At 42.6% G+C, this 27,447-nt stretch overlaps 1 protein-coding gene across 7 annotated transcripts in view; it reads right to left on the bottom strand.

Moving 5' to 3' along the window:
* Positions 1-27,447, bottom strand: part of LOC106571902 (IQ motif and SEC7 domain-containing protein 1) — a 197,755-nt gene that overhangs the window by 41,298 nt on the left and 129,010 nt on the right. Inside the window, exon 1 of one of the 7 annotated variants that reach the window (XM_014145445.3) lies at positions 26,343-27,303. The exons of 3 other annotated variants lie outside the window; for them this stretch is intronic. In XM_014145445.3, coding sequence (XP_014000920.1) covers positions 26,343-26,419 — 77 coding nt within the window. In that variant the 5' untranslated portion in view covers positions 26,420-27,303. Of the gene's footprint in view, positions 1-3,215; positions 3,524-11,371; positions 11,649-23,167; positions 23,577-26,342; positions 27,304-27,447 lie in introns of those variants that run through there. 3 more of the 7 variants (XM_014145447.3, XM_045695920.2, XM_014145448.3) reach the window with 3 other exon arrangements.

The raw sequence follows: 27,447 nt of genomic DNA, 5'->3' as shown, positions 1-27,447 counted from the left end.
AACCGCCATAAAAAAGCCAGACTATGGTTTGCAACTGCACATGAGGACAAAGATCGTACTTTTTGGAGAAATGTCTTCTGGGCTGATGAAACAAAAATAGAACTGTTTGGCAATAATGACCATCGTTATGTTTGGAGGAAAAAGTGGGAGGCTTGCAAGCCGAAGAACACCATCCCAACCGTGAAGCACGAGGATGGCAGCATCATGTTGTGGGGGTGCTTTGCTGCAGGAGAAACTGGTGCACTTCACAAAATAGATGGCATCATGAGGAGGAAAATTATGTGGATATATTGAAGCAACATCTCAAGACATCAGTCAGGAAGTTAAAGCTTGGCTGCAAATGGGTCTTCCAAATAGACAATGACCACAAGCATACTTCCAAAGTTGGCAAAATGGCTTAAGGACAACAAAGTCAAGGTACTGGAGTGGCCATCACAAAGCCCTGACCTCAATCCCATAGAACATTTGTGGGCAGAACTGAAAAAGTGTGTGCGAGCAAGGAGGCCTACAAACCTGACTCAGTTACACCAGCTCTGTCAGGAGGAATGGGCCAAAATTCACCCAATTTATTGTGGGAAGCTTGTGGAAGGCTACATGAAACATTTAACCCAAGTTAAACAATTTAAAGGCAATGCTACCAAATACTAATTGAGTGTATCTAAACTTCTGACCCACTGGGAATGTGATGAAAGAAATAAAAGCTGAAATAAATCATGCTCTCTACTATTATTCTGACATTTCACATTCTTAAAATAAAGTGATGATCCTAACTGACCTAAGACAGGGATTTTTTACTAGGATTAAATGTCAGGAATTGTGAAAACCTAAGTTTAAATGTATTTGGCTGAGGTGTATGTAAACTTCCGACTTCAACTGTATGTAAGTTATTCAAACAGCTAGCTAGCTTTTCAGACATTTTCAATCTCTCTCTAGCTCAAGCTGTTATCACCACCTGCTTCAAGATGTCCACTATCATCCCCGTGCCCAAGAAAGGGAAAGTAACTGTAAGTCGCTCTGGATAAGAGCGTCTGCTAAATGACTAAAATGTAAATGTAACTGAACTGAATGACTATTGACCCGTAGCACTCACTTCCATCATCATGGAGTACTTCGAGAGGCTAGTTAAAGACCACTGTGGTAAACACACTGTCAGGGAAATTAACAATTCACCACCACCTCTACCCAGAGAATGCTGGTACTTGTTTTTTTATATTTTTTATTAACCTTTATTTAACTAGGCAAGTCAGTTAAGAACAAATTCTTATTTGCAATGAGAATTTAACTGCCTTGGTCAGAGGCAGAACGACAGATTTTTACCTTGTCAGATTTCTACCTAGTAGAAGAATGTTTTTTGTCTAATGCTCAGTGATGAAATTCCATTGAAATGGGTCTACTTGTAGGGCACAGCAAGGAGATACGACACATTACTAGGCTCAGATAGAGTATTGCCATTACAGTTAAGAGTATCCCTAATGGTCGGCCATTACATACAGAACTGTGCTCAGATTACCCCCAGCGTGAGTGACCACGGAGAATATAAATACACAGAATGGCAACTGGAGTGCATGACACAGAATTATCCCTAACCACTTGTGCAGGGACAGATATGTTTTCATCGCCCTAATGGCTAAATTAGGATTGGGGTAGAGTAATCGGATCCTAGATCCGTGGTTAAGGGCTAGCCACACAGAGTGCATGACACTTTGATGGGGGTGGGGCCCGCCAGTTACCCATCCCTGGTCCAGAGTGATAGGGCCACCTGCTGGCCAGATATGTTATTGCAGTACTTTCTGTTATCTTCCTATAATTTTTTATTTATGTATTTAACCTTTATTTAACTAGGCAAGTCAGTTAAGAACAAATTCTTATTTACAATGACGGCCTACCAAAAGGCAAAAGGTCTCCTACAGGGACGGGGGCCTGGGATTAAAAATAAATACAATATAAATATCACATCACAACAAGAGAGACAACACAACACTACATGAAGAGACCTAATACAACAACATAGCAAGGCAGTGCATAGAGGCATAGTAAGTGCATAGAGGCATATGTATAAACAGCCACACACACAGCGACCCTGAGGGAGAGCTGAGCGAAGATCATGAAGTCATAGGACAAGGAGGTCAGGTGTCTCTGTGAACAATGGCGGGAGGAGGGAGGGTGGAATCAAGGAGATAGAGTTATTCAAAGATCCACAGGATGGAATAAGACACTGGCCTGCTTTTGCTAGTGAGTTAAGACGGTTAGTGGTGCACCATTCTATTTGAAGCAGTGCATAGAGGCATGTGTGTCCTACGTCATGTTAAGATGGTCAATTGACTTGACTGCTTATAGTTCACAGAATGCTTGATGCTTATTTCATGTTGAATTTAATCAGAACATCAAACATCAAAGCAGTACATGGCAGGCCTACACGGTTACAATTTCTAAACATGATCAAACTGAGTCTCATCGTTTTCTGGTACTGGAAAAATAGAACTACAGTTGCATTATTACTGTATGTCACAACAATAAAACATCTGCAGTACATTTCAAACATTTCTAATCTACAGGATAAAATGGAGAACTCCCTGACTATCCTTCAGCAGCCAAACACTGTGGAACCCTTAGAACCCAACTACAGCTTTGGGTTCTAAGGGTTGACATCTGCTTCCTGGTCTAACTGCACCATGGTGACCAATCCATCATCAGACAGACTCCCCGTCCGTAAAGCGAAGGCCAAACATTGTAAGAGACACCTCCTTCGGCTCTCCTTCCTTTGTCTGTTTCCTAAATGGATTTTCAATGGCTTTGATATATCAGAGGGTAAAAACTGTCTGCTTCTGACGGTGCCAGAAATAGATTGAAACCTGATACCTGTCCTCCAAGCACAAACTGTGTGAGTCGAAAAGCTCTTGATATAATAACTGGCCTGTGTTTGTTTTGGGCCATTGACAAGCATGCCTGTCTATGCAATCAAATTAGAGACACAAAAGCAAAGTGAAATCGAATGATGCTGTTGATTTGTGCAAATTGACTGTATGGCTCACAACAACAGCTGTTGTCCGTTTAATCTGCTTGCACTATCGGTTAATCGCATCACTGATCAAACAGTCACAAGGTAAAAAAGAATTCTTTTTTTGAAGTATGCCCGTACCATGTAAGTATTACAAGGAGGTTGAAAAGAGTAAGCGAGAAAGAGAGCCCCTTCACATTCCCCCTCACTCACTCACCTTCCAAACCACATCCAGCTAATCACTTCTCCAGACCTTCCCTCTGTGTTGTGTGTCCTGTTCTCTCCCTCTCCTGCTCTCTGGAGCCTGCTCCCTCAGCCCTGGGCTTCTGCTGGAGGTCTGCTAGATCTGCTAACCCACTGTGTGCTCCCCTGCTCTACCCTGGAAGTGACTACAGTGTCTCTGTAGCATCCCAGCACCCCCGGAAAGAGACACTGGAGCTATTGAGCCCTAGAGGAGCACCTCCCTGTCCGGCCGTCTGCACTGGCGCTGACCATTGTTTGTGTTGGCACAGGGCATAAAGCAAGCCTTTCTCATGCTGCCTGCTGCATCATACATTTTCCATGTTTGATTAGGGGAAAATACAGACAGAGAAAAACAGGGCCTGCCCTGTGGCGAGGCTAGAGGACGTGTCATGCTGTCAAAGACCTGCGCCAAATAATATACTGTATATTACACGGGTTTCTTTAAGAGAAAGAAATTACACACATAAAGTTGACACAGGCAAAGGTTGAGAGTATGAGAGCTGTGCGGAATTACTTTTTAATTTCGCTCTCCTACTTTCTGCTCCTTCTGAAAGTGAGAACACTGATGATATTTCACATTAACGACCTCCTCATTTGGCTGTAGACAGTAGTACAATAATTCATTTCCCATAAAGTTGTTTTTGGAGAAAGCACTTTGTACTAAATGATTAAGGCCAGCTGTAAGGAGCGACTGCAGCCACGGGGCTAGTCAAGATAATGACCGAGAAGGTGATTAGCACTGAGTGACAATCACTTAATGTCGTGCAAAGGATGGGAAGGCTGAGATAAGGAACACTATATCACAGTGATTTGGGATGTACAGTTAGATCTCAACTTGAAGAAAAAGGGAATATATTCCACACAATATTAACCTTGTCGCCCTGGATAAAAGTGTCTGTTAAATGACAAAAATGTTGAATGTATGAGTGGGGATCCCAAAAGGTGTCCAGCAGGCCCTCATATAATGATACTGTAACAAACACTGGAGTAGTACGAAACTAAACTATAGGCTTAAGGACAGGCTTCCATTGGACAGCCAGATAGCTATAGTTTGACCCCTGAAAGCAGTGTGTTGGTGTTCGGGGAAACTGCAATGTCCTCAAAATGTGTTAACTAAAGGAAATCCTGCCCAGTTTCTAGCGTCTTCTCTTTTCCAAAACTCTGCAGATCTGAGTGGAAAACAACCACCAAATCCAAACCCCTATCACAGAACATACCTCTGAAAACTGTCAGCGTAGGCCTATCAGTTTACTGGTGATGGTAACCTGGGACGTTTGCATTTTTTTTTCCAACTGCAAAGGGACCTGGATCATTAGTATTTAAATATTAACTGAAATGTTTGCTTGAAAGCATCTCAACAATGAAGGGGAAATTAGGAGATAAATTATTCATTACTTTTGTCCGTAGCCTCTGCTGAAATTCCTCCATTTGTAAAGCCTTGGGTTTGTCGTAGCTAACAATGGACATAGAATAGGTCACTAGGTAAAACAACATGGAAACAAAGTGTCCTTTGGGGGGGAAAAAAACATACTTCATCTGGGCAACTAAGATTTAACCAGTCATACGTTTTATTTTTTCGCTCTCACTAAATGTTTTTTTTTTCCCCTATGTGAATATGAGCAACTAAGCAAACTTTTCTGCAGGTCACAAGTGTCAAGAAATGTATTCATGTCGACACATTCCAGTGGAACCAGATATCCTGAGTATGCACATTCCATTCATACTTCATTTCCAGCAAGTCCTGGAAGAGTGCAAGTCAGCACATCTACTGTCTCTCCATACTCACAAAACCCCTCCAAGCTGACAGGTAGGATAGCCCTCTTTTTATACGTTTGTGAGAACTGCATGTCAAGACCCCCGCCATGCCACAGGCAGGGAGTGGCAATGTATATAATACATTAATTATAAAGTTTTATGTTTCGGCAGCCTCGACGCTTCAGTTTGAGATAGTGAAAAGGTATTTACTAGAAGGGGGGATAGTCCTATGTAGGACACATGGATTAATTTACAATTATCAACGACAAAGACCTGACACAGACTAACTTTGTTTCGTGTCCATTAAATCCACTCAGAACCACAATCTCCTGGATCTCAACCGACATCCTATTGAAAGTCAATAGGGATGGAAGCCATTTGTTCGGAATGGAGCGAGAAAAAACATTCAACATTCACACACCCACAATACATCAACACACAGCTCAGCTCACAACATTCCAACCCCAATTAGGTCCTTCAGAATGAATTACAAAAATTACAGTCATTACGGAGAAATGGATTACAGCCAGAGTGTCAACCTGTCCGCTGTCTCGGCCTTATCCTGGGCAGTGTGATATATGCTCCATAAGGCTTACTGCTTTAATGACGGCATGCACATCCCTGGTCTTGGTGGGCTGCAGAGTCTATTGACCCGTAGCCCCTAAATTACTCATTAGAAGCCCCCAGGCCCAGTTCTCCTAGCCTACAGGATAACCAGAGGATAAAACTCTGGTCAATTCAAGGGTAGTGGGCCTCATCCGCAGTCTGAATGACCCCTGCTCCCGAGTGGCGCAGCGGTCTAAGGCACTGCATCTCAGTGCAAGAGGCGTCACTGCAGTCCCTGGTTTGAATCAAGAATGCATCACATCCGGCTGTGATTGACGGTCCCTTAGGGCGGCGCACAATTGGCCCAGCGTCGTCCGGGTTTGGCCGGGGTAGGCCTTCATTGTAAATAAAAATGTGTTCTTAACTGACTTGCCTAGTTAAATAAAGGTTAAATTAAACATGAACAAAAAAAAACAGACCAGAGTCAAGGGATACACAGCTGTCAATCAACTGGAGGAGTTGAGGGATCAGTTTGGCTCCTTCAACTGGGGTAGAGATGTATAGGTGTGAAGGATTTACAGTGAATTAGTTGAATCATAAGATACTTTATTTTAAATGTACTTACAGTTAAAGTTAGCCTGGTACGAACCATCCTGATCTTGCGAGCTCACATTCTGTAGCGAAACAGAATGTGAGCTTACGAGATCAGGATGGTTCGTACAAGGCTAACTTTAACTGTAAGTACATTTAATATAATCAACCAGTCTCTTAAGTTAAAGTGGCTACTACTATAAAACCCAAACTGAATTCAGTCATCAACGATACGCAGTCATTCTAATCCAATGACCTTCTTCCAAACCTGAGGTGCCACTCGGAAAAAGTAGCTTTTTTCACAAGTCATTCCCACTGTGATACCACACAAAATGGCACCAGACACTCCTAAATGTAATCTCTGAGTGACATAAACCAACAGGAGCCATTTCAGAGAGTGTTTTCTCTAATGGCGAAGTCTGTTTTCTCACAATGTACAACCTTAGTATCTACTGTGGAAACACAGATTACATGACTTTCTTCATGCCACTTTCCCCTTTATCTCCTTGTCCTTGTCAAACGCTTGTTATTCTCCTGTCTTAGATGTCATGTTAGTTTTGAAACAAAGGATGGGCTGTTCAGACTTAGGTAGAGGCAGTCCAAATCAAAAGGTATTATGTTTGTGCCAAAAGGGATCCGCTTCAACCTTCGGAAGTGTTAAGTCCTGTTTTAGATAGGAAGGTCTCCAATTGGAAATACACCTCACACAGTGAAGTTTTAGATTCCTCTTTTTGTAAAAAAAAAAAGAAAAAGTTAGCAGATAAAAAAAATCTGAAAACGCCCAAAAACGTATGTTTACTCTCTCCATGGTGATGCTAGCCAGAGCTAAAGGAGAGGAGAAACTAAGCTGGTACACAGACACCACACAGGCACAGCTCAGGTGTGCTTTCACGCCAGCCTCCCTGACAGCCAGGATATTACCCTTTCCAATCCACACACGTGTACTATAGACGCATAGCAGAACCACAGAGCTGAGAGACCAGTCTTTACTGCCAGGAGAGCTGAACAGGAGGGCCAGTGTGAGGGTGACAAGCCCACTTTATCGGTCCCTAGGTCTGAAGGTTAAGTATGTCAGCATTGACTTGTGCAGTCACAAGGTTAAGTTGTTTTAAGCAGAGGGTTGATCTTGAGGTAAATAATACTTTATAGAGGCAGCAACAGAGTATCCCTGCTCGCTTCACTACACCCTGCTGAATACAGAGCAGAAAACAGTGTTGTGCACTGTCATTTCCAACATCTTTATTTAGGGGTCCATTTTATTCAGTGCATAAACATGCAATGGAATGTGGAGAAAACACCTGGGATTCATAACTCTGAATTCTGACTAATGATCCTGAGGGGAATTCTGTGTTTCATTACGATCTCTAGCAGAAAAACAAAACTCACCCCCCAAAAGACAACAAAACAACAAAGAATGTCTTGATGGGATAGAGCGAGAGAGAGCAAGATCAAGTGAGAGAACGAGGGAGGAGGAGTGGCTAGTAAGGGGAGGAAGTACACAACACGGCATGGAAACAATCCATGCATACAGTACTGTAGTTTTCCCAACCTCCATTCTGCCATATGACTGATGAGAGAGAGAGAGAGAGAGAGAGAGAGAGAGAGAGAGAGAGAGAGAGAGACCACTCACAGCTCTGTGCGTTTAATTTGCTCTGGTAGGCCATCCATTTTGTAAACAGCTCTTAATGAGTGCAGATCAGTAGCTCTGAGTGAACGGCGAAAAACAGGCAGGGGTCTGTTATAACCAACACTGCCTCGCTTGCATCCGCAGGAACAATTGAGGAAGAATCGATGTGCAGTCAGAGGGTCCCATCCTGTCCGCTACAGGTTTAATTGAAAATATGCTAATAGGGTGCTGCCGGGTGCTGATCGAGATGAATCACCCTGGAGCTCTGCAGTGAGTCAGAGGGGAGAGCTGGGCTGGCTGGGGAGACATGGCTGCTCTGGTCCATCATAGACAGGACAGGAAGGAAGATCCAGCATAGATAGGACAGGAGGGAATAACAATTGGTCTACAGCAGGGAAACTTTGATAGGGGTGGGGGCCACAAAAACTCATGAGGTGCTACAGTGTCTCGCAAAGAGAAATGACAGTCCATCGTTACCAAGAAATGAAGGTCAGTCAATCCGGAACATTTCAAGAACTTTGAAAGTTTCTTCAAGTGCAGTCGCAAAAACCATCAAGCGCTATAATGAAAATGGCTCTCATGAGGACCGCCACAGAAATGAAAGACCCAGAGTTATCTCTCCTTTACAGAGTTCAAGTAACAGACACATCTCAACATCAACTGTTCAGAGGAGACTGTGTGAATCAGGCCTTCATGCACAAATTGATGCAAAGAAAACACTACTAAAGGACACCAATAAGAACAAGGGACTTGCTTTGGCCAAGAAACATGAGCAATGGACATTAGACCAGTGGAAATCTGTCCTTTGGTCTGATGACTTCAAATTTGAGATTTTTGGTTCCAACCGCCGTGCCTATGTGAGACGCAGAGTAGGTGAACGGATGATCTCTGCATGTGTGGTTCCCACCATGAAGCATGGGGGAGGTGGTGTTATGGTGTGGGGGTGCTTTGCTGGTGACAATGTCTGTGATTTATTTAGAATTCAAGGCACACAACCAGCATGGCTACCACAGCATTCTGCAGTGTTACGCCATCCCATCTGGTTTGCTCTTAGCGGGACTATGATTTGCTTTTCAACAGGACAATGACCCAACACACCTCCAGGCTGTGTAAGGGCTATTTGACCAAGAAGGAGAGTGATGGAGTGCTGCATCAGATGACCTGGCCTCCACAATCACCCAACCTCAACCCAATTGAGATGATTTGGGATGAGTTGGACCGCAGAGTGAAGGAAAAGCAGCCAAGTGCTCAGCATGTGGGAACTGTTGGAAAAGCATTCAAGGTGAAGCTGGTTGAGAGAATGCCAAGAGTGTGCAAAGCTGTTATCAAGGCAACGGGAGGCTACTTTGAAGAATATTTTGATTTGTTTAACACTTTTTTTGGTTACTACATGATTCCGTATGTGTTATTTCATAGTTTTGATGTCTTCACTATTATTCTACAATGTAGAAAATAGTAAAAATAAAGAAAAGCCCTTCAATGAGTAGCTGTGTCCAAACTTTTGACTGGTACTGTATATACATATACACACAGTGGCAAGAAAGGGTATGTGAACCCTTTGGAATTACCTGGATTCCTAAATAAATGAGTCATACAATTCGATATGATCTTCATCTTAGTCACAACAATAGACAAACACAGTGTGCTTAAACTAGTAACACAAATTATTGTATTTTTCGTGTCTATATTGAATACATAATTTAAACATTCACAGTGTAGGTTGGAAAAAGTGTGTGAACCCCTAGGCTAATGACTTTTTCAAAAGCTAATTGGAGTCAGGAGTCAGCTAACCTAGAGTCCAATCAATGAGACGAGATTGGAGATGTTGGTTAGAGCTGCCCTGCCCTATAAAAAACACTATTCACAAGAAGCATTGCCCGATGTGAACCATGCCTCCAACAAAATAGACCTCAGAAGACCTAAGACTAATAATTGTTGACTTGCATAAAGCTGGAAAAGGTTACAAAAGTATCTCTAAAAGCCTTGATGTTCATCAGTCCACAGTAAGACAAACTGTCTATAAATGGAGAATGTTCAGCGCTGTTGCTACTCTCCCTAGGAGTGGCCGTCCTGCAAAGATGACTGCAAGAGCACAGCGCAGAATGCTCAATGAGGTTAAGAAGAATCCTAGAGTGTCAGCTAGACTTACATAAATCTCTGGAACATGCTAACATCTCTGTTGACGAGTCTACGATACGTAAAACACTAAACAAGAATGGTGCTCATGGGAAGACACCACGGAAGAAGCCACTGCTGTCTGAAATTCGCAGACAGCGCTTCTGGCAAAATATTCTGTGGACAGATTGAACTAAAGTTGAGTTGTTTGGAAGGAACACAACACTATGTGTGGAGAAAAAAAGGCACAGGACACCAACATCAAAACCTCATCCCAACTGTAAAGTATGGTGGAGGGAGAGTCATGGTTTGGGGCTGCTTTGCCTCCTCAGGGCCTGGACGGCTTGCTATCATCGACAGAACAATGAATTCCCAAGTTTATCAATACGTTTTGCAGGAGAATGTAAGGCTATCTGTCCGCCAATTGAAGCTCAACAGAAGTTGGGTGATACAACAGGACAACGACCCAAAATACAGAAGTAAATCAACAACAGAAATGTTTCAACAGAATAAAATACACCTTCTGGAGTGGCCCAGTCAGAGTCCTGACCTCAACCTGACCTCAACCCGAAATGCTGTAACATGACCGTTCACACCAGACATCCTAAGAATATTGCTGAACTGAAACAGTTTTGTAAAATTCCTCCTGACCGTTGTGCAGGTCTGATCAGCAACTACAGGAAAAAGTTTGGTTGAGTTTATTGCTGCCAAAGGAGGGTCAACCAGTTATTAAATCCAAGGGTTCACATACTTTCCCCACCCTACACTGTGAATGTTTACACGGTGTGTTCAATAAAGACATGAATTGTTTGTGTGCTATGAGTTTAAGAAGACTGTGTTTGTCTATTGTTGTGACTTAGATGAAGATCAGATCAAATTTTATATCCAATTAATGCAGAAATCCAGGAAATTCCAAAAGTTCATATACTTTTTTCTTGCCACTGTATATCTAATTTATTTTTGGGGGGTAAAATTGGTCCACCAGCCTACAAAAGGGGTGGGGGGAGGGCAGTTGCCTGCCGGCCACCAGTTGCCCGTATCTGGTCTACAGCGAGACAGAGAGCAAAGGACAGAATAGCCACAGATCTACAGGGCCAAACATATCCTCACAAACCATCTCTGTTCAGACAAGAACACACACTTATGTTAAATAAAACATATGCACATACACACAAAACTTCTCTCTCTATCTTTTTTCCCCCTTCTCTTCTCTACCTCCAGGGGACATGCATCAGCGTGACCATGACATCAGACTACAGAGCAGAGAAGTGGAGCCGGCACTCCGGCGTACCGTTCGATCCATTGACATGGCAGCCTCTGCTCTCAGCTGCAGCTCTGGATCCATTGTCTGCATCCCTCCTCACTGCCACACATTGACTTAGTCAGCACAACAACACCGCTTATACATACCACTACTGCAGCCAGGTAGGTACTGCAAGCAACCATCAAACACACACTGACAGCAACAGACAGACACCATACATGTGCCCACCTACCTGAGCCTTCATATATCTGCCACCTCGGTGTCGAGTGTCGAGGAGACAGAGACAGAGAGAGTTCAGGTGGAGCTGAGAGCCCCTGCACTATAAGGCAGGCTCGTTGATCTACGTAGAGCTGAGATCGATAAACAGGCTGCTAGGCTAGCAGAGGAGAGGTGGATAGAGCTGGGATATAGTGCTGTAGTGTAGGCTGCCTGGGGTTAAGAGACATGGAGCACCAGGCAGGAACCTCTATCGGACTGATTCATTCTTTAGTCATCAGCACATTCCTTTGAATGTCAATGAAAAGGAGAGTCTCTCCCTGCGCCCTCCCCCTAACCGCTCTCGCTCTCTCTCTCTCTCTCTCTCTCAGCTGCTCTGTCAATCTTGCCTTCTCTCTCTTTCTCTGTCTACTTTCATACCACAATCTTTCTCTCATACACTCAACTGTTTTCTCTCTACCCCTTCATCCCTCTCTCTCTCTTTCAGTGCATTTATTCAGCTGTTGCGTTGATCTCGGGCACATTGGGGACGTGTCTGTCCAGAATCAGTTTGTTGCAACGGCTGCAAGGTCACCACACCTGTTTCCATGCCTCTCTCGCTCTCTTTCTCCACTACACATGACAGGACCAGAGGGGAAATCTGAGCTTTGCCAGACAACACTCTGAAACAACTGTATTATAAATTTATACTGACTGAATCTGGACTGATTCCTCGTACTAAATAATGTATTGCAATCTAGATTGGCTTGTAATAAGCATTATATTTCGATCTTAATAACTGGTTTGACTCAAACCACTTCTGTAGCGTATGAATGGAGAGGAAAAACTCATCCCTGCATGCGATTGTATAATCTGAAACGGAAACCATGGTAATCGCTAGCGGAAAACGCTGTCAGTATCATCAGGCTTCCAGGAAACCTCCACCTCCCTCTCTTTCCTCTGGGCCTTGTGTCCTGTACAGGCCTCACTAAAGCTCCCTAGCCCAGTCCTCTGGCTCTACGTTGGGCCAGAGATCACAACACTGTGTCTGTCAGCACCTTGTGGAACACAATAGAAAACAGCTCTCTCCATGGAAGGCTCCGTTAGTCCAGATTCAAGTTACCACAGGATTCACCTATTGTAAAATAGATGTGCTGTAAAAATGTTTTTTTTTTTTTTGTATTTGTATGAAGTAATCTTGGAAACGCAGAACCAAATGTTGCGTAACTGCGTCAGCTACTAGACACATGTTATGTACGTCTGTCCACGAGAGATTAGGATATATCAATCAATCAATCAATCAATCAAATGGCTCTAATCAACTCATCTATGTCAATTTCAACCCAGCATTAACCTGGATCTAGTTCATCATATTCATATCATATTTCTTCCAGCACGGCTGCCTTACAGTATAATGCTGCGGTTTTTCTCTTTCTGCTCCCAGCAGGCAACCCCCATTATCTCTGAACAATAGTAAGTAAATGTTACTTATAGATCTCTATAGAGACAAGCAGTAATCAGATGGAGGAACCGCTGGAGAGACGCCAGGTAGAGAGAGGAGGGAGAGAGAGAGAGAGAGAGAGTGAGAGAGCAAGAGAGAGAGACAGGGGGATAGGGGAGATGAGAGAGCTGAAGAATACTCAGAGAATACACACAAGCCAACAGCTTCCCCACATCTCTTATTTCTCTGTCCTCCAATGGTTAACAGTGGAGTACTTGTCCAGTTGTTTGTTAGGGTAAAGACATCCCACATCCTTTCATTTCTCAGGTCTCTGCCCTTGGGGAGTTCACAGTGGCGTACTTGTCATCTCGTTTGTTTTGTCTGGGGGGTTAGTTAGTTTATCTGTCTTGTCAGTTAGCCAAGACAGATAAAGGGCTGTGTATCTCTCCTTCACTTACAACAACAAAACACCAAAGCAACTGTATGGGTGGAGACTTCAGAGATACTGTATGAAGGGGACTTGGTTTGGGAATATTTTAAACTGTGGATGGGGGCTCCTGTCCTCACCAACAGATGGAGCCAGTGCACAGCAATGCAGTACCAAAACCATTCTGTGATTTCATTTGACAAGCGAGTGAGTGAAAATAGCAACTGCACTTAATGAAGGAGAATGTGAGCGAGAAAGAGAAGATGGAGAAAAGATATAGTGTGTTTGGGGATGAGCAGGAGTGAGCAGAGGAATAAGATTCTCTCTCAGGGGAGCTCATTTGGGGAGGAGGGTGAAGCTGACAGTAACCGTACTGTATAGAGAGAAACGGTTTGATCTCCAAGTCCAATACCAGGACAGGGGAATGAGAGACAGAATGACATGTTTCTGAGCCAATTACAGTCTCCGACTGAAATATTTGGCAATGAATCCCACTACAGTTGTTATAGATCTTTCTTTAGTGTCATTTTGATGACAGAGAGCAATGATGGAGTAAGTCCCCATTAAACTTAACTAAGATGACAGAAAAATCCATAACATACCCATTTTCCCATGGAATACTCTATCCTTGAGAAAAAGTAAAGAAAAGAACCACTGCGAAAACATGTTGAAATACATGTAAAAGCCTCACTGTGTCAAGACTGCTTTGCTGAAAATGTGAATGACCGTCATTGAGAAAAGCCCTTCCACGGTGAGGACAGAAGGCAGGTGGTCTCTGGGGACGTGTGCACGTGAGCAGTGCACGCTCATCATCAAACGCTGATGGAACTACTGCACACAGTTGTCACGGTAACAGAAAAGGCTGACAGAATAAGTACTTCCTAATAATTGTCAAAGAAGGATTTAGGCCTAAAGGCCAAATCAAATGAAACGCAAACGAGCATTGCTTCGCATAGACGTGAGAAAAATAGACTTGCTTTCTAATTTGAAGCGCATGCTGCTTTTGACGGCGCTCACGGCTCGTCTGTTTTCTGTCATTCACTACCGTGCATTCTAATTCCAGCGTGTACACGCTCGTTTGCTTGTTTGTTTGATTTGGCCTTAACGCACAAAATGCCCTAGAAGGATAAACAGTACACTTCAATTATTATTTACATGCTACAGTCCCAACACTGTAATTTCTCAGAGGCAGGTACTAATTTAAAGATGTGGGGATCCATCCATGGAGATCAAACAGTAGGCTTTGAAACCATGCTTGTCAACTGATTATACTCAGCAGTGTAGCGTTAGGGTTAGTTCATGCCCAAAATAATAAATACCACAACTTGTATGTATTTGTATTTATTATGGATCCCCATTCGCTGCTGCCAAAGCAGCAGCTACTCTTCCTGGGGTCCAGCAAAATGAAGGCAGTTTATACAATTTTAAAAACATTGCAATACATTCACAAATTTCACAACATACTGTGTGCCGTCAGGCCCCTACTCCACCACGACCACATATCTACAGTACTAAACCCATGTGTATGTATAGTGCATATGCTATCGTGTGTGTGTGTGTGTGTGTGTGCGCGCGCATGTGTCAATGTTTGTGTTGCTTCACAGTCCCCGCTGTTCCATAAGGTGTTTTTAATCTGATTTTTAAATGTAATTTTACTGCTTGCGTCAGTTACTTGATGTGGAATAGAGTTCCATGTAGTCATGGCTCTATGTAGCACTGTGTGCCTCCCATAGTCTGTTCTGTGTGACAGACAGCTCGGTGCATTCAACATGTCAATAACTCTCAATAAAAAAAGTAGTGATGAAGTCAATCTCTCCTCCACTTTCAGCCAGGAGAGATTGACATGCATATTATTAATATCAGCTCTCTGTGTACATCCAATGGCCAGCCATGCTGCCCTGGCACCTGACCACAAAAAAAGTTTGATGAATTAGTACAGTATTCTACATCAATAGGTACAGGATAAAAAGCTACTGAATACTTCAACAGGGCAATCAATAGTTATAGTCTCAGAGGATCGTACTAGGTCTAATAAAAATGTAATTTGCCAATTCTATGAGTGAATGTGGCGTAATAATGATGATCCATTCAGTTATTAGACGCCCTCCAACACGTGGACTATACATCTATTAGCACAGGATCCATCATCAACCTGCTCTGAAGAATCTTGGCCTATGAATTTGTAATGCTTCAGCTTTAACCCAAGGACCTGGGTAATTCATCTACTGTTCTCCTGTACAATCTCTCAGACAGACACAGAGCTGAAAGCACTCCAGTGGCCTGTCGAGCTATTTTATAATATTTCTCTGTCTCACTCACACACACACACACACACACACACACACACACACACACACACACACACACAAAACCATTACAGAACACCTTCCAAAATTTGGTTGCTGGCCCATGTTGACTCCAAATCAATTCAAGCTTTATTTATACAGCACATTTCAGACGTGGAATGCAACAATGTGCTTTACAGGAAAAACAAATCGAAAACAATGAAAATAAAAGCTGAAATATTTACTAAACAACAATCACCATATAAAAAAATTATGAATAACACATACTGAACATCTAAAAAGCCCCCTAAGAAAAAGCAAAGCTAAAAATATGTGTTTTAAGATCTCCTTTAAATATGTCCACAGTTTCGGCACCCCTCAGGTTCTCTGGCAGGCTATTCCAGAGGCTGGGGGCAAAACTAAAGGCTGCCTCTCCATGTCTCTTGGTCCTAGGCTTTGGGATAGTTAAAAGGCCAGTGCCAAAGGACCTGAGAAACCTACTTAAAAGCATGTGACATGTAATGGGGAGCACAATTGTAAATTGATTTATAAACCAATAGAATATTTTTTAAATGAATTCTAAAACTCACAGGCAGCCAGAGCAGAGACCTTAAAACCTATGTAATGTGTGCTCTCTGTCTGGTCTTGGTCAGTACCCATGCTGCAGCATTCTCTATGTTTTGCAGTTGAGCAATGGTTTTCTTGGGAAGACCAGACAGTGGAGAGCATCAAGCCTGCTTGTAATAAAATAAATCAGCCTGAGAGAGAATCTGCCGCACCTTGGAAATGTTCCTCAGGTGGTAAAAAGCTATATGTCACATTCCTAATGTGTGATTCGAAATTTTGTTCAGAATCTAAAATAACACCTAGGTTTTTTATCTGGTCTTTTATCTTTATTACCCATGAATTAAAATGTGCAGCTAGATTCTCTCTCTGTGCTTTGGCTCCAACAATAAGTACCTTGGTCTTGTCTTGATTTAGCTGGAGGAAGTTGTGAGCCAAGTATTTAAATCACTAATTCAGCCCAATAATTTATCTGTGGAGCTAAAATCCTCTGGTGACACAGAAATTAAAAGTTGGGTATCGTCTGCGTAGTAGTGAAAATCAATGCTGTGCTTTCTGATAATGCTGCCAATGCATAACATATATAAAAACTGAACAGTACCGGACCCAAAATCAAACCTTGTGGAACGTCACGTAATATGTATTTTCTATGAGTTATGTTCACCTAGGCTGACAAAAAAAACAAAAAAACTATTGACCAGTTAAATAGTTCCTAAACCAACTTAGAACTGGATCAGAGAGGCCAACCCACCTCTCCAGTCTGTCCAGAAGGACATCATGGTCATCATTGTAGAATGCAGCACTTAAATCTTAGAGTACAAGGACAGAGAGCTGTTTGGCATCTGTGTTGGCTCTAAGACAATTTACCAGATTAACTAAGGCTGTCTCTGGGCTGTGTTGGGCACAAAAAACAGATTCGATTTTTTTTTGTTAATACAGTTGGAACTTAAAAAATAATTTAGCTGATTGAACACCAATTTCTCCAGAATTTTGCGTACGAATGGAAGGTTGGAGATTGGGCAAAAATTGCTAAGAGCTGAAAAATCTAGATAACTTATTTTCTTACCCCAGTTGTGTCAAATTGGCTGGTTGTCCTTTGGGTGGTGGACCATTCTTGATACACACGGGAAAATGTTGAGTGTGAAAAACCAAGCAGCATTGCAATTCTTAACACAAACCGGTGTGCCTGGCACCTACTACCATACCCTGTTCAAAAGCACATACATCTTTTGTATTGTCCATTCAACCTCTGAATGGCACACATACACAATCCATGTCTCAACTGTCTTAAGGCTTTCTAAAAATCCTTCTTTAACCTGTCTCCTCCCTTTCATCTACACTGATTGAAGTGGGTTTAACAAGTGACATCAATAAGTGATCATAGCTTTCACCTGGATTCACCTGGTCAGTCTATGTCATGGAAAGAGCAGGTGTTTTGTACACTCAGTGTATAGCGTTTTGGAATGAAACTCTTCATGTGCTCCTACTTTGTACAGCTCTTGCACACAAACAAACACACAAACAAACAAATACCTCTTCACTCACATCATATCATTCAAAGACAGACAACGATATAAAGAAGATGGCAACCTTGTGATTCTGCAGTAGAGCTAAATTGGTAGCTAATTCTGGCTAGAGGTAGTGGCACCGTACTCTTTGTGTGCATGTGTTTTGGGAGCGTGCGTGTGTGTGTGTACGCTCGTGTGGCATAAACCATATGGTGCAGTGTGTGTGAGCGCTGCAGTGCAGCAACATGAGCTCATCTATTCTCTCCTATCGTCCCCACCCCCTCCTCTCCTCTCTCATCATTACATAAGTTAATGCAGCACGCTCCCTCATTACCCACCAGGCAGCCACAGAGACGAGATGCTAAGGAATATGACATCAAAAGTAAGAGAACACAAGGGCTGCTAGAGAAAGATGCAGAAGAAGAGAAGGAGGCAGTGCCTGCCTTTGAGCTACAGCAGTTACAGCTACACTGATCATGTAAATAGAAGTATATGCCGGAGTCAATGTACATTGTGGCATTTCTTAGTGTATTCTGGTCATCAGCACTAGGATACTGTGCTGAAAATTAAAGTGAAAGAATGGGGAAGGTGTGAAAGAGCGTAGCTTCACTGCCGTAGCAAAACAACTGATAATGTAGTGTGCCTACCACAAGAGATTTCAACAACTGAGACGATCTTAACCCAATAACTCTATCAGTACTCATTAGTTAGGGGTAAATCCAATTGAATTCAATCACTTTTTGACAGCAGTCCTTTTGTTTTAAACAAGAAGTGGTCAGAAAGTGGCCCTGAATGCCAAAACATTCAGATCAAAGTTGACCCATTTTGCATATACCCCACCCTACCATGTCTTCATCATGGGAAATGAACGGTTGAGTTGGATAGAATTTAAAAGCTTACAAACAGGGTTGTCAAACTATTTCACAACATGCTCTTGAACACAGGGTGGGTGACGTTGCGATCATTGAAATATACTTCATAGAATGGGCCTATCCCTTCTGGCTCAGTTGGTAGAGCATGGTGTTTGCAACGCCAGCATGGTGTGTGCAACGCCAGGGTTGTGGGTTCGATTCCCACGGGGGGCCAGTACGAGGGGCCAGTACAAAAACAAAATGCATGAAATTAATGTATTCACTACTGTAAGTCGCTCTGGATAAGAGCGTCTGCTAAATTACTAAAATGTAAATGTAAATGCAAACCACTGCAATTTATCTGGTACACCATTGAAATGTAAATGTAAATTGTACACTACATTTGTTGTTGCTGTAGTGGGGACAGTAACATTAGTAATCTCTAAAAATGGTACTTTTAGGAAAATATTTTTTATAGATTTTGACAATTTAAAAGTATGCATTAAGGTGTTTGTAATAGAATAAATGTGGCAAAAATGAATGTAGACATTAATAAATACATTCCAAAAATGTTTTACAACGGTGTGGGAGTGCCAAGATGGAGGCACGGTGGCTTCAACACAGTGCCCTCTGTCAGTCATCTAGTGTATAGTGTATAAATAAATCATTGATCACAACACATGACCAACTGCAGTGCACAAGGACCATTCTAAGAATTGATGTTCAGCAATCACAGAAAGGGCCATACTTTTATGCATTCAGTGTTCAAGGTGCAGTCTACCTTCTGGGAGTAACACGTTTAAATTATTGAGATGTGGACACTCACTCCAACATTCAATAGAGATAAAGAACTGCATACACACACATAGCCAACAGTAAAGGGACTTACTGTTGTCACACAAGAAAACATCTAGAGGATACAAATGAATACTGTGTAATTTCCAATTGAATACGCTCACTTTGGGTGCAAAATCAATCATGAACACAGGTGAGTAAACTTGTGAGTTTGGACCTAAAGCAACTGTGTGTGTGTGTGTGTGTGTGTGTGTGTGTGTGTGTGTGTGTGTGTGTGTTCTGAACTTGTGAGAATGACGCACAACTTTCAACATGATCAATCCATACTTCAACAAATACAAATATCAAACTGTTCAATACTGTTGGCTGGAAAACAACCACACTTCAGAATGGCAACAACTGCTCATTACCATCTCCCTCAAATGGCATTTCTGACCAAAATGATTTCCCCAGACATGTCTAAGCTGTTCCACACCAGAAGTGAACTCACCACAGTGGGACTACACGTCATATTACAGCTATTCCATTACACACGTCTGTCTCCTCTCGGCACAGAAAAGATCTCTCAACATACACCCAGCGTACCAACACAGTGACCAAACGTGCAAAATCCGGAGTCTATCTTCTCTGGGCCCAGATGAAGGTCAAGATGCTGTTGTTTGTCAAGATGTCCAGTTTAAGTCAGAACAGCTTCAGACCAGTTCCACATTCTGGCCTGTACTTCCCACTGGGCTGGGTTAGTCCATTTGCTCTTCCTAGAGTCTATCCTGAGGCACGGTTGTGTCACAACAACCCCGATTTCAGCCTATTCCCCCCCAGTGTCGACACAAACAGAGTTACAGACACTGACATGGACACAACGACTGACACAGACACAGTTGGAGATGCAGGAAGTGTATGAGACAACAGTAGACTCCACTGGCTTTAACATTCAGATAAAACCCAACAGCCTCTTGTTTTTCCCTCTGGATTGGGGACGGGATGCAGGAGCGTTCGGCACCAGAGACGCTATCCAGACACACACGCACAGTAAATAAGTCATGGCTGCTGTGATCCACTCCACTCGCTGCCCTGGAGTTAGGATCAGATCAGGTTGCTTTGCTTCTAATGTGTCATTTCAGCTGCTCTCACTGTCAGTCAGACCATTGTTTTCAACAAGTCCCTCAAAAGCCTCTTCACTTCAGACAGTCTAGCAAGCCTTTCTTGCAAAACAACATTTTGTTCCTGCCAGAGACTAACTCCACTTGAACGAGACACCTGTGAAAGCTTCAGAGTCTGAGATTTTATCAGAGGAGACAACTCCGGGAGGAGGCTGGAGAAAAGTGGAGAAAACATGAGTTCAAAATGAAAACTTTTCAGAAGCACAGTGTGTTTTGAAGAGACAGGAATTTAACTCCTGGGTCAGTCCATGTCTTGTGAGGGAGAGATAACAGTTTATTTAAATCAGCCCAACTGGGTTCAGAAGATGGATGGCTCAGAACTACACAAAGGTGCAAAGTCAGGAAGAAGTAAATAGAATAAGCCAATCACAGCATCACAACACTAGCCTATTAAAGGTCCAATGCAGCCCTTTTTATCTCAATATAAAATCATTTCTGGGTAACAATTAGGTACCTTACTGTGATTATTTTTGACCATTTTAATTGTAAACAAACAAAAATAGCTTCTTAGCGAAGAGCAATTTCTCAAGCAAGAATTTTACTAGGATTGTCTGGGAGTGGTCTGAGTGGGGAGGGGAAAACAGAACATTTGCTGTTATTGGCAGAGAACTTTGGAACTCTCTTATTGGTCTATTAACTAAATGAGCCATGGCTACGGATACAGAGTTTTCGCCAACGCCCGCCCCTCTGGATCATGTTCTGTTCATGTGTTATTTTAAGCACACATTTGTTTTTCTAACGTAGCTGCTGCTCACACTCACTTCGCTCACCCTCTTCTGAGCCATGATGATGTAGCCTAGGCCTGTCTCTGCCTCATATTTCTGAACAACGGAAGAAAAAAAAAAGTAAGCATGCGGCGATGTGAATGATCATTCCAAAACATATGTTATGAAGGCTACAACCTTCTCTGTCTGTTGTCACGGATATTGCAGTTGCACAAACAGGACGCAGTCAAAACTCTTTGGAGAAAGAAAAACTAATCAGCGTTGGCTAATCTTTATAGTTGCTGCCATATTGTAGTTCCTCAACAACAAAAAAGGAACAGTACTTAACTGCCTGTCTGCTTCCTGCGCAGCTTAGCCAATGTTTGCAATGATGGTGAAAAAACGACAACATTAAATTGCTAATAAGACTGTGTGCTGTCTTGCTGCGTTCCGCCTCCGGGCAGCCAAACGTTCTAGGCAGCCGAGGGTGTTTCCGGACCGATGAAAAAACTCTGAGAATGGGCGAGATCTTTATAGATATATGCTGATATCGTGAGTAAATAGCTGCATGCAACTCAGCAGTTTAGAAGAACATGAAATCGCTAGACTGCCTGTTTGTGTCGTGCTTATGTTTGCAATACTGACAACAAAGTTTGTACGAACATGCCAATAATGTATTTTGTGTAAAACATGTAAATAGCTGCATTATGCTTACTGAGGCATGCAATGCAATAGTTTGAACAGTTTTGTGTACAACATGAAGTTTGTAGGCTACACCAGTGACCAGACAAAGGCGATCAAGCAGGGAAATGCGGCGGGAGCTGCAGCAGCACACTCAGCACAGCAGCTAACATTGAGTGGCTGCTGCCAACATACTGACTCAACTCCAGCCACTTTAATAATGGAAAAATTGATGTAATAAATGTATCACTAGCCACTTTAAACAATGCCACTTCATATAATGTATACATACGCTACATTACTCATCTCATATGTATATACTGTACTCTATACCATCTACTGCATCTTGCCATCTAGATGTAATGTATCACTAGCCACTTTAAACAATGCCACTTTTATATGTTTACATACCCTACATTACTCATCTCATATGTATATACTGTACTCTATACCATCCACTGCATCTTGCCTATGCCATTCTATACCATCACTCATTCAGATATTTTTTTTATGTACATATTCTTATTCATTCCTTTACACTTGTGTGTATAAGGTAATTGTTAGGTTAGATTACTCGTTGGATATTACTGTATTGTCAGAACTAGAAGCACAAGCATTTCGCTACACTCGCATTAACATCTGCTAACCATGTGTATGTGACAAATAGAATTTGATTTGATTTGAGCTACTTAGGCAGCGGAGTGGGCACGCAGCTATGTAAAAAAAAATAAACTTTACATGCGCAGAAATATCCAGATTTTTAGCCTGGCCAAATTGGGATACAGAAACTCTGTGTCCGTAACCAGGCAGGCCAAAACTCCATTCTACTAAAACAGGCTGACATTTCATGTTGTCTTATCAAGCAACTCTTACACAAAAAGGCCATTATCATCATTTATTCCAACCTCATAGTGTGGAAATGTATATAAAATACCAGAAAATAAAGTTTTTCCCTGCACTGGGCCTTTAAAAATACGTAAAAAAAAAAAAATGTATTTAGACCCAGATCATGTTATTCTAACACTTTGTTCTAGGGACATTTGGGTTCATTCAGGAACAGATTGCTTCTTTGAATAAAATGTCCTCTCATATTCCAATTTACCCCACAGGACTACCTGAGATGAGCCCTCCTCCTCTGCATTGCCTCTAAGTTTTTAACATATCTTCATTTCCAATTAATGATTGGGTTACTATGGGTATGTAATGCAAAATCTAGGACATGTTGCATTGCTGCCACTCCTACTGTCTATGTGTGGATTTAACATAACACTGATGATGATGCACTTCCAGGGTATTGAATATGTAACATTTCTCCAGAAGTGCTTCCCTCTCTCTGGGGCCAGTCAGAAATGAACCAACGACGCTAGCGGTCTTTTACCAGACCAGGCAGTAGGAGTCATTACAGATAATCTCCTACCTTATTGTTCGGCTTGAAATGCAGTACTTCCACATCACATTCCACGCGGCAGTGACATCACTGCAGACACCAGACACGCAGGGGAAAAAATGTGCAGCATGGAACACGCAGGGAGGAAGTTTCAAAATGTCCCAAACGCACCAAACTGTGGCAACTCCCCCTATAACAGTCAGTGGTGAGACACACTGTACCAACTCCCATATACTAGACCACAAATTACACCCCGCATCCTTTACTTTCCATAGAAAAACACAATTCTTTCTTTTCTGGCTCCAGTTTCTTCAGCTGCGCCTTTTAGAAGTTCCCTGTCCCAGTTTATCCTGCCCGAGTCCACACTCAAAGTTGCTAGACTAGCAAGTTTGCCTGATGACCAAGTTAGGTAAAGGCTCAGTACAGTATGTCTAGGCTAACAGATTAAAATCGCCCCTCCTCGTAACAAAGGCTCTCCACCCACACTGTGAACTACTACACAACCCCTCCCTCTCTCCTTTCTTTGAGGACACCCCTTCTTTTTCCTTCCTTACAAATGCACCCTGACCCATCTGGATGGGACTGCCTGTGATAGCCACTGGCGGTGGGCAAGGCATGGCTGTGTGCTGTGCCGTGTACGTGTATGTGCCTGTGGTAATACATGGGCCCATACCCAAGAACGACAGAGCTCTCAATGGGAAGGCCAAAGAGGGGGAGGGTTAGCCCCAGTTCAGCAGCTGGGAGAGGCTGTTTTGAGTTACTACAGCGGCCTTGCTTTAACAACACAGCTACTAAAGCCGTGGAACTCAATGTAACCATGTTACCGTAAACCCTTTGCTGGTGTTTCGAGTTACGCCCCATGACTACATCTTTCCAGTGACTCTGAGGAATTAGGAGCATAATGAAGTCTTTTAGACCAAGCATAAATTACTTGGCTTCTATAACAGGTTTTGATAATGGAATAAAAAAAACAACAGCACTGTAATGCTAAATATTTTCCAAGAAACTATAGTGTCAGAGAGAGAGAAAATGACTAAAGTAAAAGGAAAATCCCCCAGTAAAATACTACTTTAGTAAAAGTCTTAAAGTATCTGGTTTTAAATGTACTTAAGTCGTGATGGGAAAATTATTCAAGTAAAAAGTTAAAGTAAATGCTATACATCAAATCCCTTATATTAAGTAAATCATACGGCACGATTTTCTGGTTTTTAAAATGTACGTATAGACAGTGGCACACTCCAACACATCATTTACAAACCCAGTATTTGTGTTTAGTGAGTCCGCCAGATCAGAGGCAGTAGGCATGAATTGGACCATATTGCTGTCATGCCAGACCATTCAAAATGTAACGAGTACTTTTGGGAGTCAGGAAAAATGTATGGCAGTAAAATAGTAAAGTACAGATAACCCAAAAAAACACTTATTTTTACTTAGTTACTTTACACCACGGGATCAACTCAACCACACTATGACATTTGTACCTACAGCTTATGGGGATTCACAGCAATATAAAATGTCAGGAGGCACAATTTTCAGGGTATAAAAACTGCTATGTAATGCATTAATAATGCATTATGGACATGTCCTCGTGCTCTGAATACTAATGACCATAGTGTGCATGTTTGCGTGTGTGTGAGCGAATACATTAGCATATATAGATGTGACAGGTGCTTCTGAGGGTTCCACAGGCCTTGGATCAGTCTTTCATGTCTCCAAACGCAGCTCAGTTCTGACGCTGTCGGCAACATCAAACTAACTATATGGGTAATGCATCAGTAAAACTCCACATGTAGGCTATGCCTGTGATGTATATCATTATCAGCATAACAGTCATGAAGTTGCAGCAGCTGATAGTTATTAAAACAGACATTTGACCATTATTGTTTCGATTATCATCAGGGAGTACGGATGCTCTATGGTTATGTAGAACATAAAACCATTTTCTCATTGCTCTTGAAGCTTGAAAATGCCCAATATGAGTGTTTCTTACACACATCTGTGTTGGCGGGGGGGGGGGGGTCCTGCATGAAGTGGCATCAGAAAAACACAAAGCAACACGATCACATAGAAAACAGCCAGGAGACTGTCAGATAGCCTTTGGAATGGCAGCCTACGTTATAAAGCTTTTATTGTGTGTGTGTATATATATATATATATATATATATCTCCAGTCTGCCCTTGGTTGTTCCCCTTGATTGTAATAGAGCATATCTATTCTGTGGGAGTCAGCTAAACATTTGCATTCTGAACAGATTCATGGGGTAATCACTGCAGCTCTACTGGAATACAGAACGACAGCTATCTATGTTGTGACAGGCAGTCAGAGACATGAGGGGTGCTTTATAATCCCTGTAGAGTTGCAGGGGAATTGGAGAGGATAAATTGGTTCGTGAGAAGTGAGCAGGGATCCAACTACCTATCGCATAAACTACCTGCTGTATGTACAGCTCTGCATATCAAAGCTGAGAGGAAACCCTAATTTCTAGATTCAGTACAATGACCTGCCCTGCACTTACTTAAAGCCGATTGAATAGTATTTCCCACTCCTTGTTTCTGCGACTAAGCTGATAACACCGAGTTGTGATCCAATCATCCAACAAATCTAATCCTATAACATTCCAAGGAGCCCCTGCAGTAACATTAATAAATTCCTAACCTGTAATGTGTAGGTTATAAACACTCAAAAACAGATTCACAATCTGCTCCGATGAGCGCAGTAAACAGAATGAACAACCCTGTAGAGATCCTGCACTAGGTGAAAGGTGAAGACCAAGAGGGAGGAGGAGGAGGAGTGGCTGCTGAGTCAAGTCACACCTTTTCTCTCCTCCTAAGCACTTAGCGGCTCCAGTCCCTTACACTAGAAACCATTAAGTAGACAAGCATCACCAAGAGACCAAGTGAGTTAACCAAGTAGTGCAGGAATATAAATGACCTCAACTAGTTTCTCTCAGGGAAATCAATTGCGGTCCAGTCAGCTCAGGCCCCAGAGCAATGTTCAGTCAGCAATATGCCTAAACACTGTTCTGTTGTCGTTTTTACAGTTTGTCTCTAAAACATGAATCTATATACATTCTTTCATATAGTTTTAATTGACGTTTGGAGTGTTCTAATAAGAGCAGGAAGAAAAGATCCATAAGCCACAGGCACATCTTATCCTATCCTGCAGAACTTCAAAACAAACACACCTAGTCCAAAGTCAACTTACCTCTTATGAAAGGTATTGTGAGGATGTAGACACAACACATGCCAGTAATCCATACAGAAGGTCTTTAATTTCCACATTTTTTGCTCCTAAGTTCTCCTGCAAAAGATCAACAGGGGGCCACTATAAAGCAACTCAGAGCAGGTTAGTCCATGGTGCCAGGTGTAGGTTCCTGTGCCAGGTGTGGTATGTTCTTGTTAGCAGATCCAGTAAACATCATGGCACAACCGATGTAGAACGTTGCCCAGTTGTTCACTGTGTGGATTGCCAGACATGGATTCTCCTCTTCTGGCAAACTGTCCTGGTCCTGAGCGGTTAAACCTCTATGGACCACTACAGAACTTCTATGGTCCTACGCAGGCCAGAACAGCTCTGGACGTGTTTCAACAAACACCAGCTTTAGATCAAGATTCAGACTAAAACCTATTTGGATCTGTTTGGATCAACCCAAACCCAGTTGAAGTCAGGATCTGTCTCAAATAACTTGCACACTGTGGGACTGCCTCAGCTCAGCTCTGCTCAGCTCGTATCCAGGTCACCCAGGCTGTCCTCTGTTCCCGTCCCTCCAGAGTGTGTCAGGCTGGGAGCCTGTGGGGAGGCATGGCTATAGATCCACTGCTCCAGCAGGCACAGGTACTGTAGTGTGTTGGAGTGCAGAAGCACAGAGGACGAATCCTCCATACACCACACATCCCTCTCTTCTCTGCTCTGATAGACACCGTCTCAACCAGGCTTAGAAATGGCCTATTCTTCTGCCTCCCTCTCCTCCTCCTCCTCCTCCTCTTTGGTCGCAGAAGCAAACTTTCTTGATGAAGGCAAGAGATGGTGGCTCCTCTACCTCTCTCACTGTGTCTCTGACTCCCTCTTCTGCTCCTCCTTTTCCTCCTCTCTGACTAAACTGTCTCTCCTCCCTCAATCTCTGTACCTTAACATGTTCTCTCTCGCTCTGTCTCTCTCCTGAAGTGAATAACAGCTGCTGCCATCCACACAGGACCTCCCAGAAATGTGCCGACTCTGGTTGCCGGGCAACACTATGGTACTACTGAAACTGCAAATGGAAGCGCTCTCATTGGCCCGACGTCGTCGATGGGGAGTGGCCACAATATTG

The sequence above is a fragment of the Salmo salar genome, chromosome 15, assembly GCF_965601325.2.
Source record: "Salmo salar chromosome 15, fSalSal1, whole genome shotgun sequence".
In the NCBI taxonomy this organism is placed as follows: domain Eukaryota; kingdom Metazoa; phylum Chordata; class Actinopteri; order Salmoniformes; family Salmonidae; genus Salmo; species Salmo salar.
Note: the sequence above shows the minus strand (reverse complement) of the source record. Positions and strands in the feature narration are given on the sequence as shown.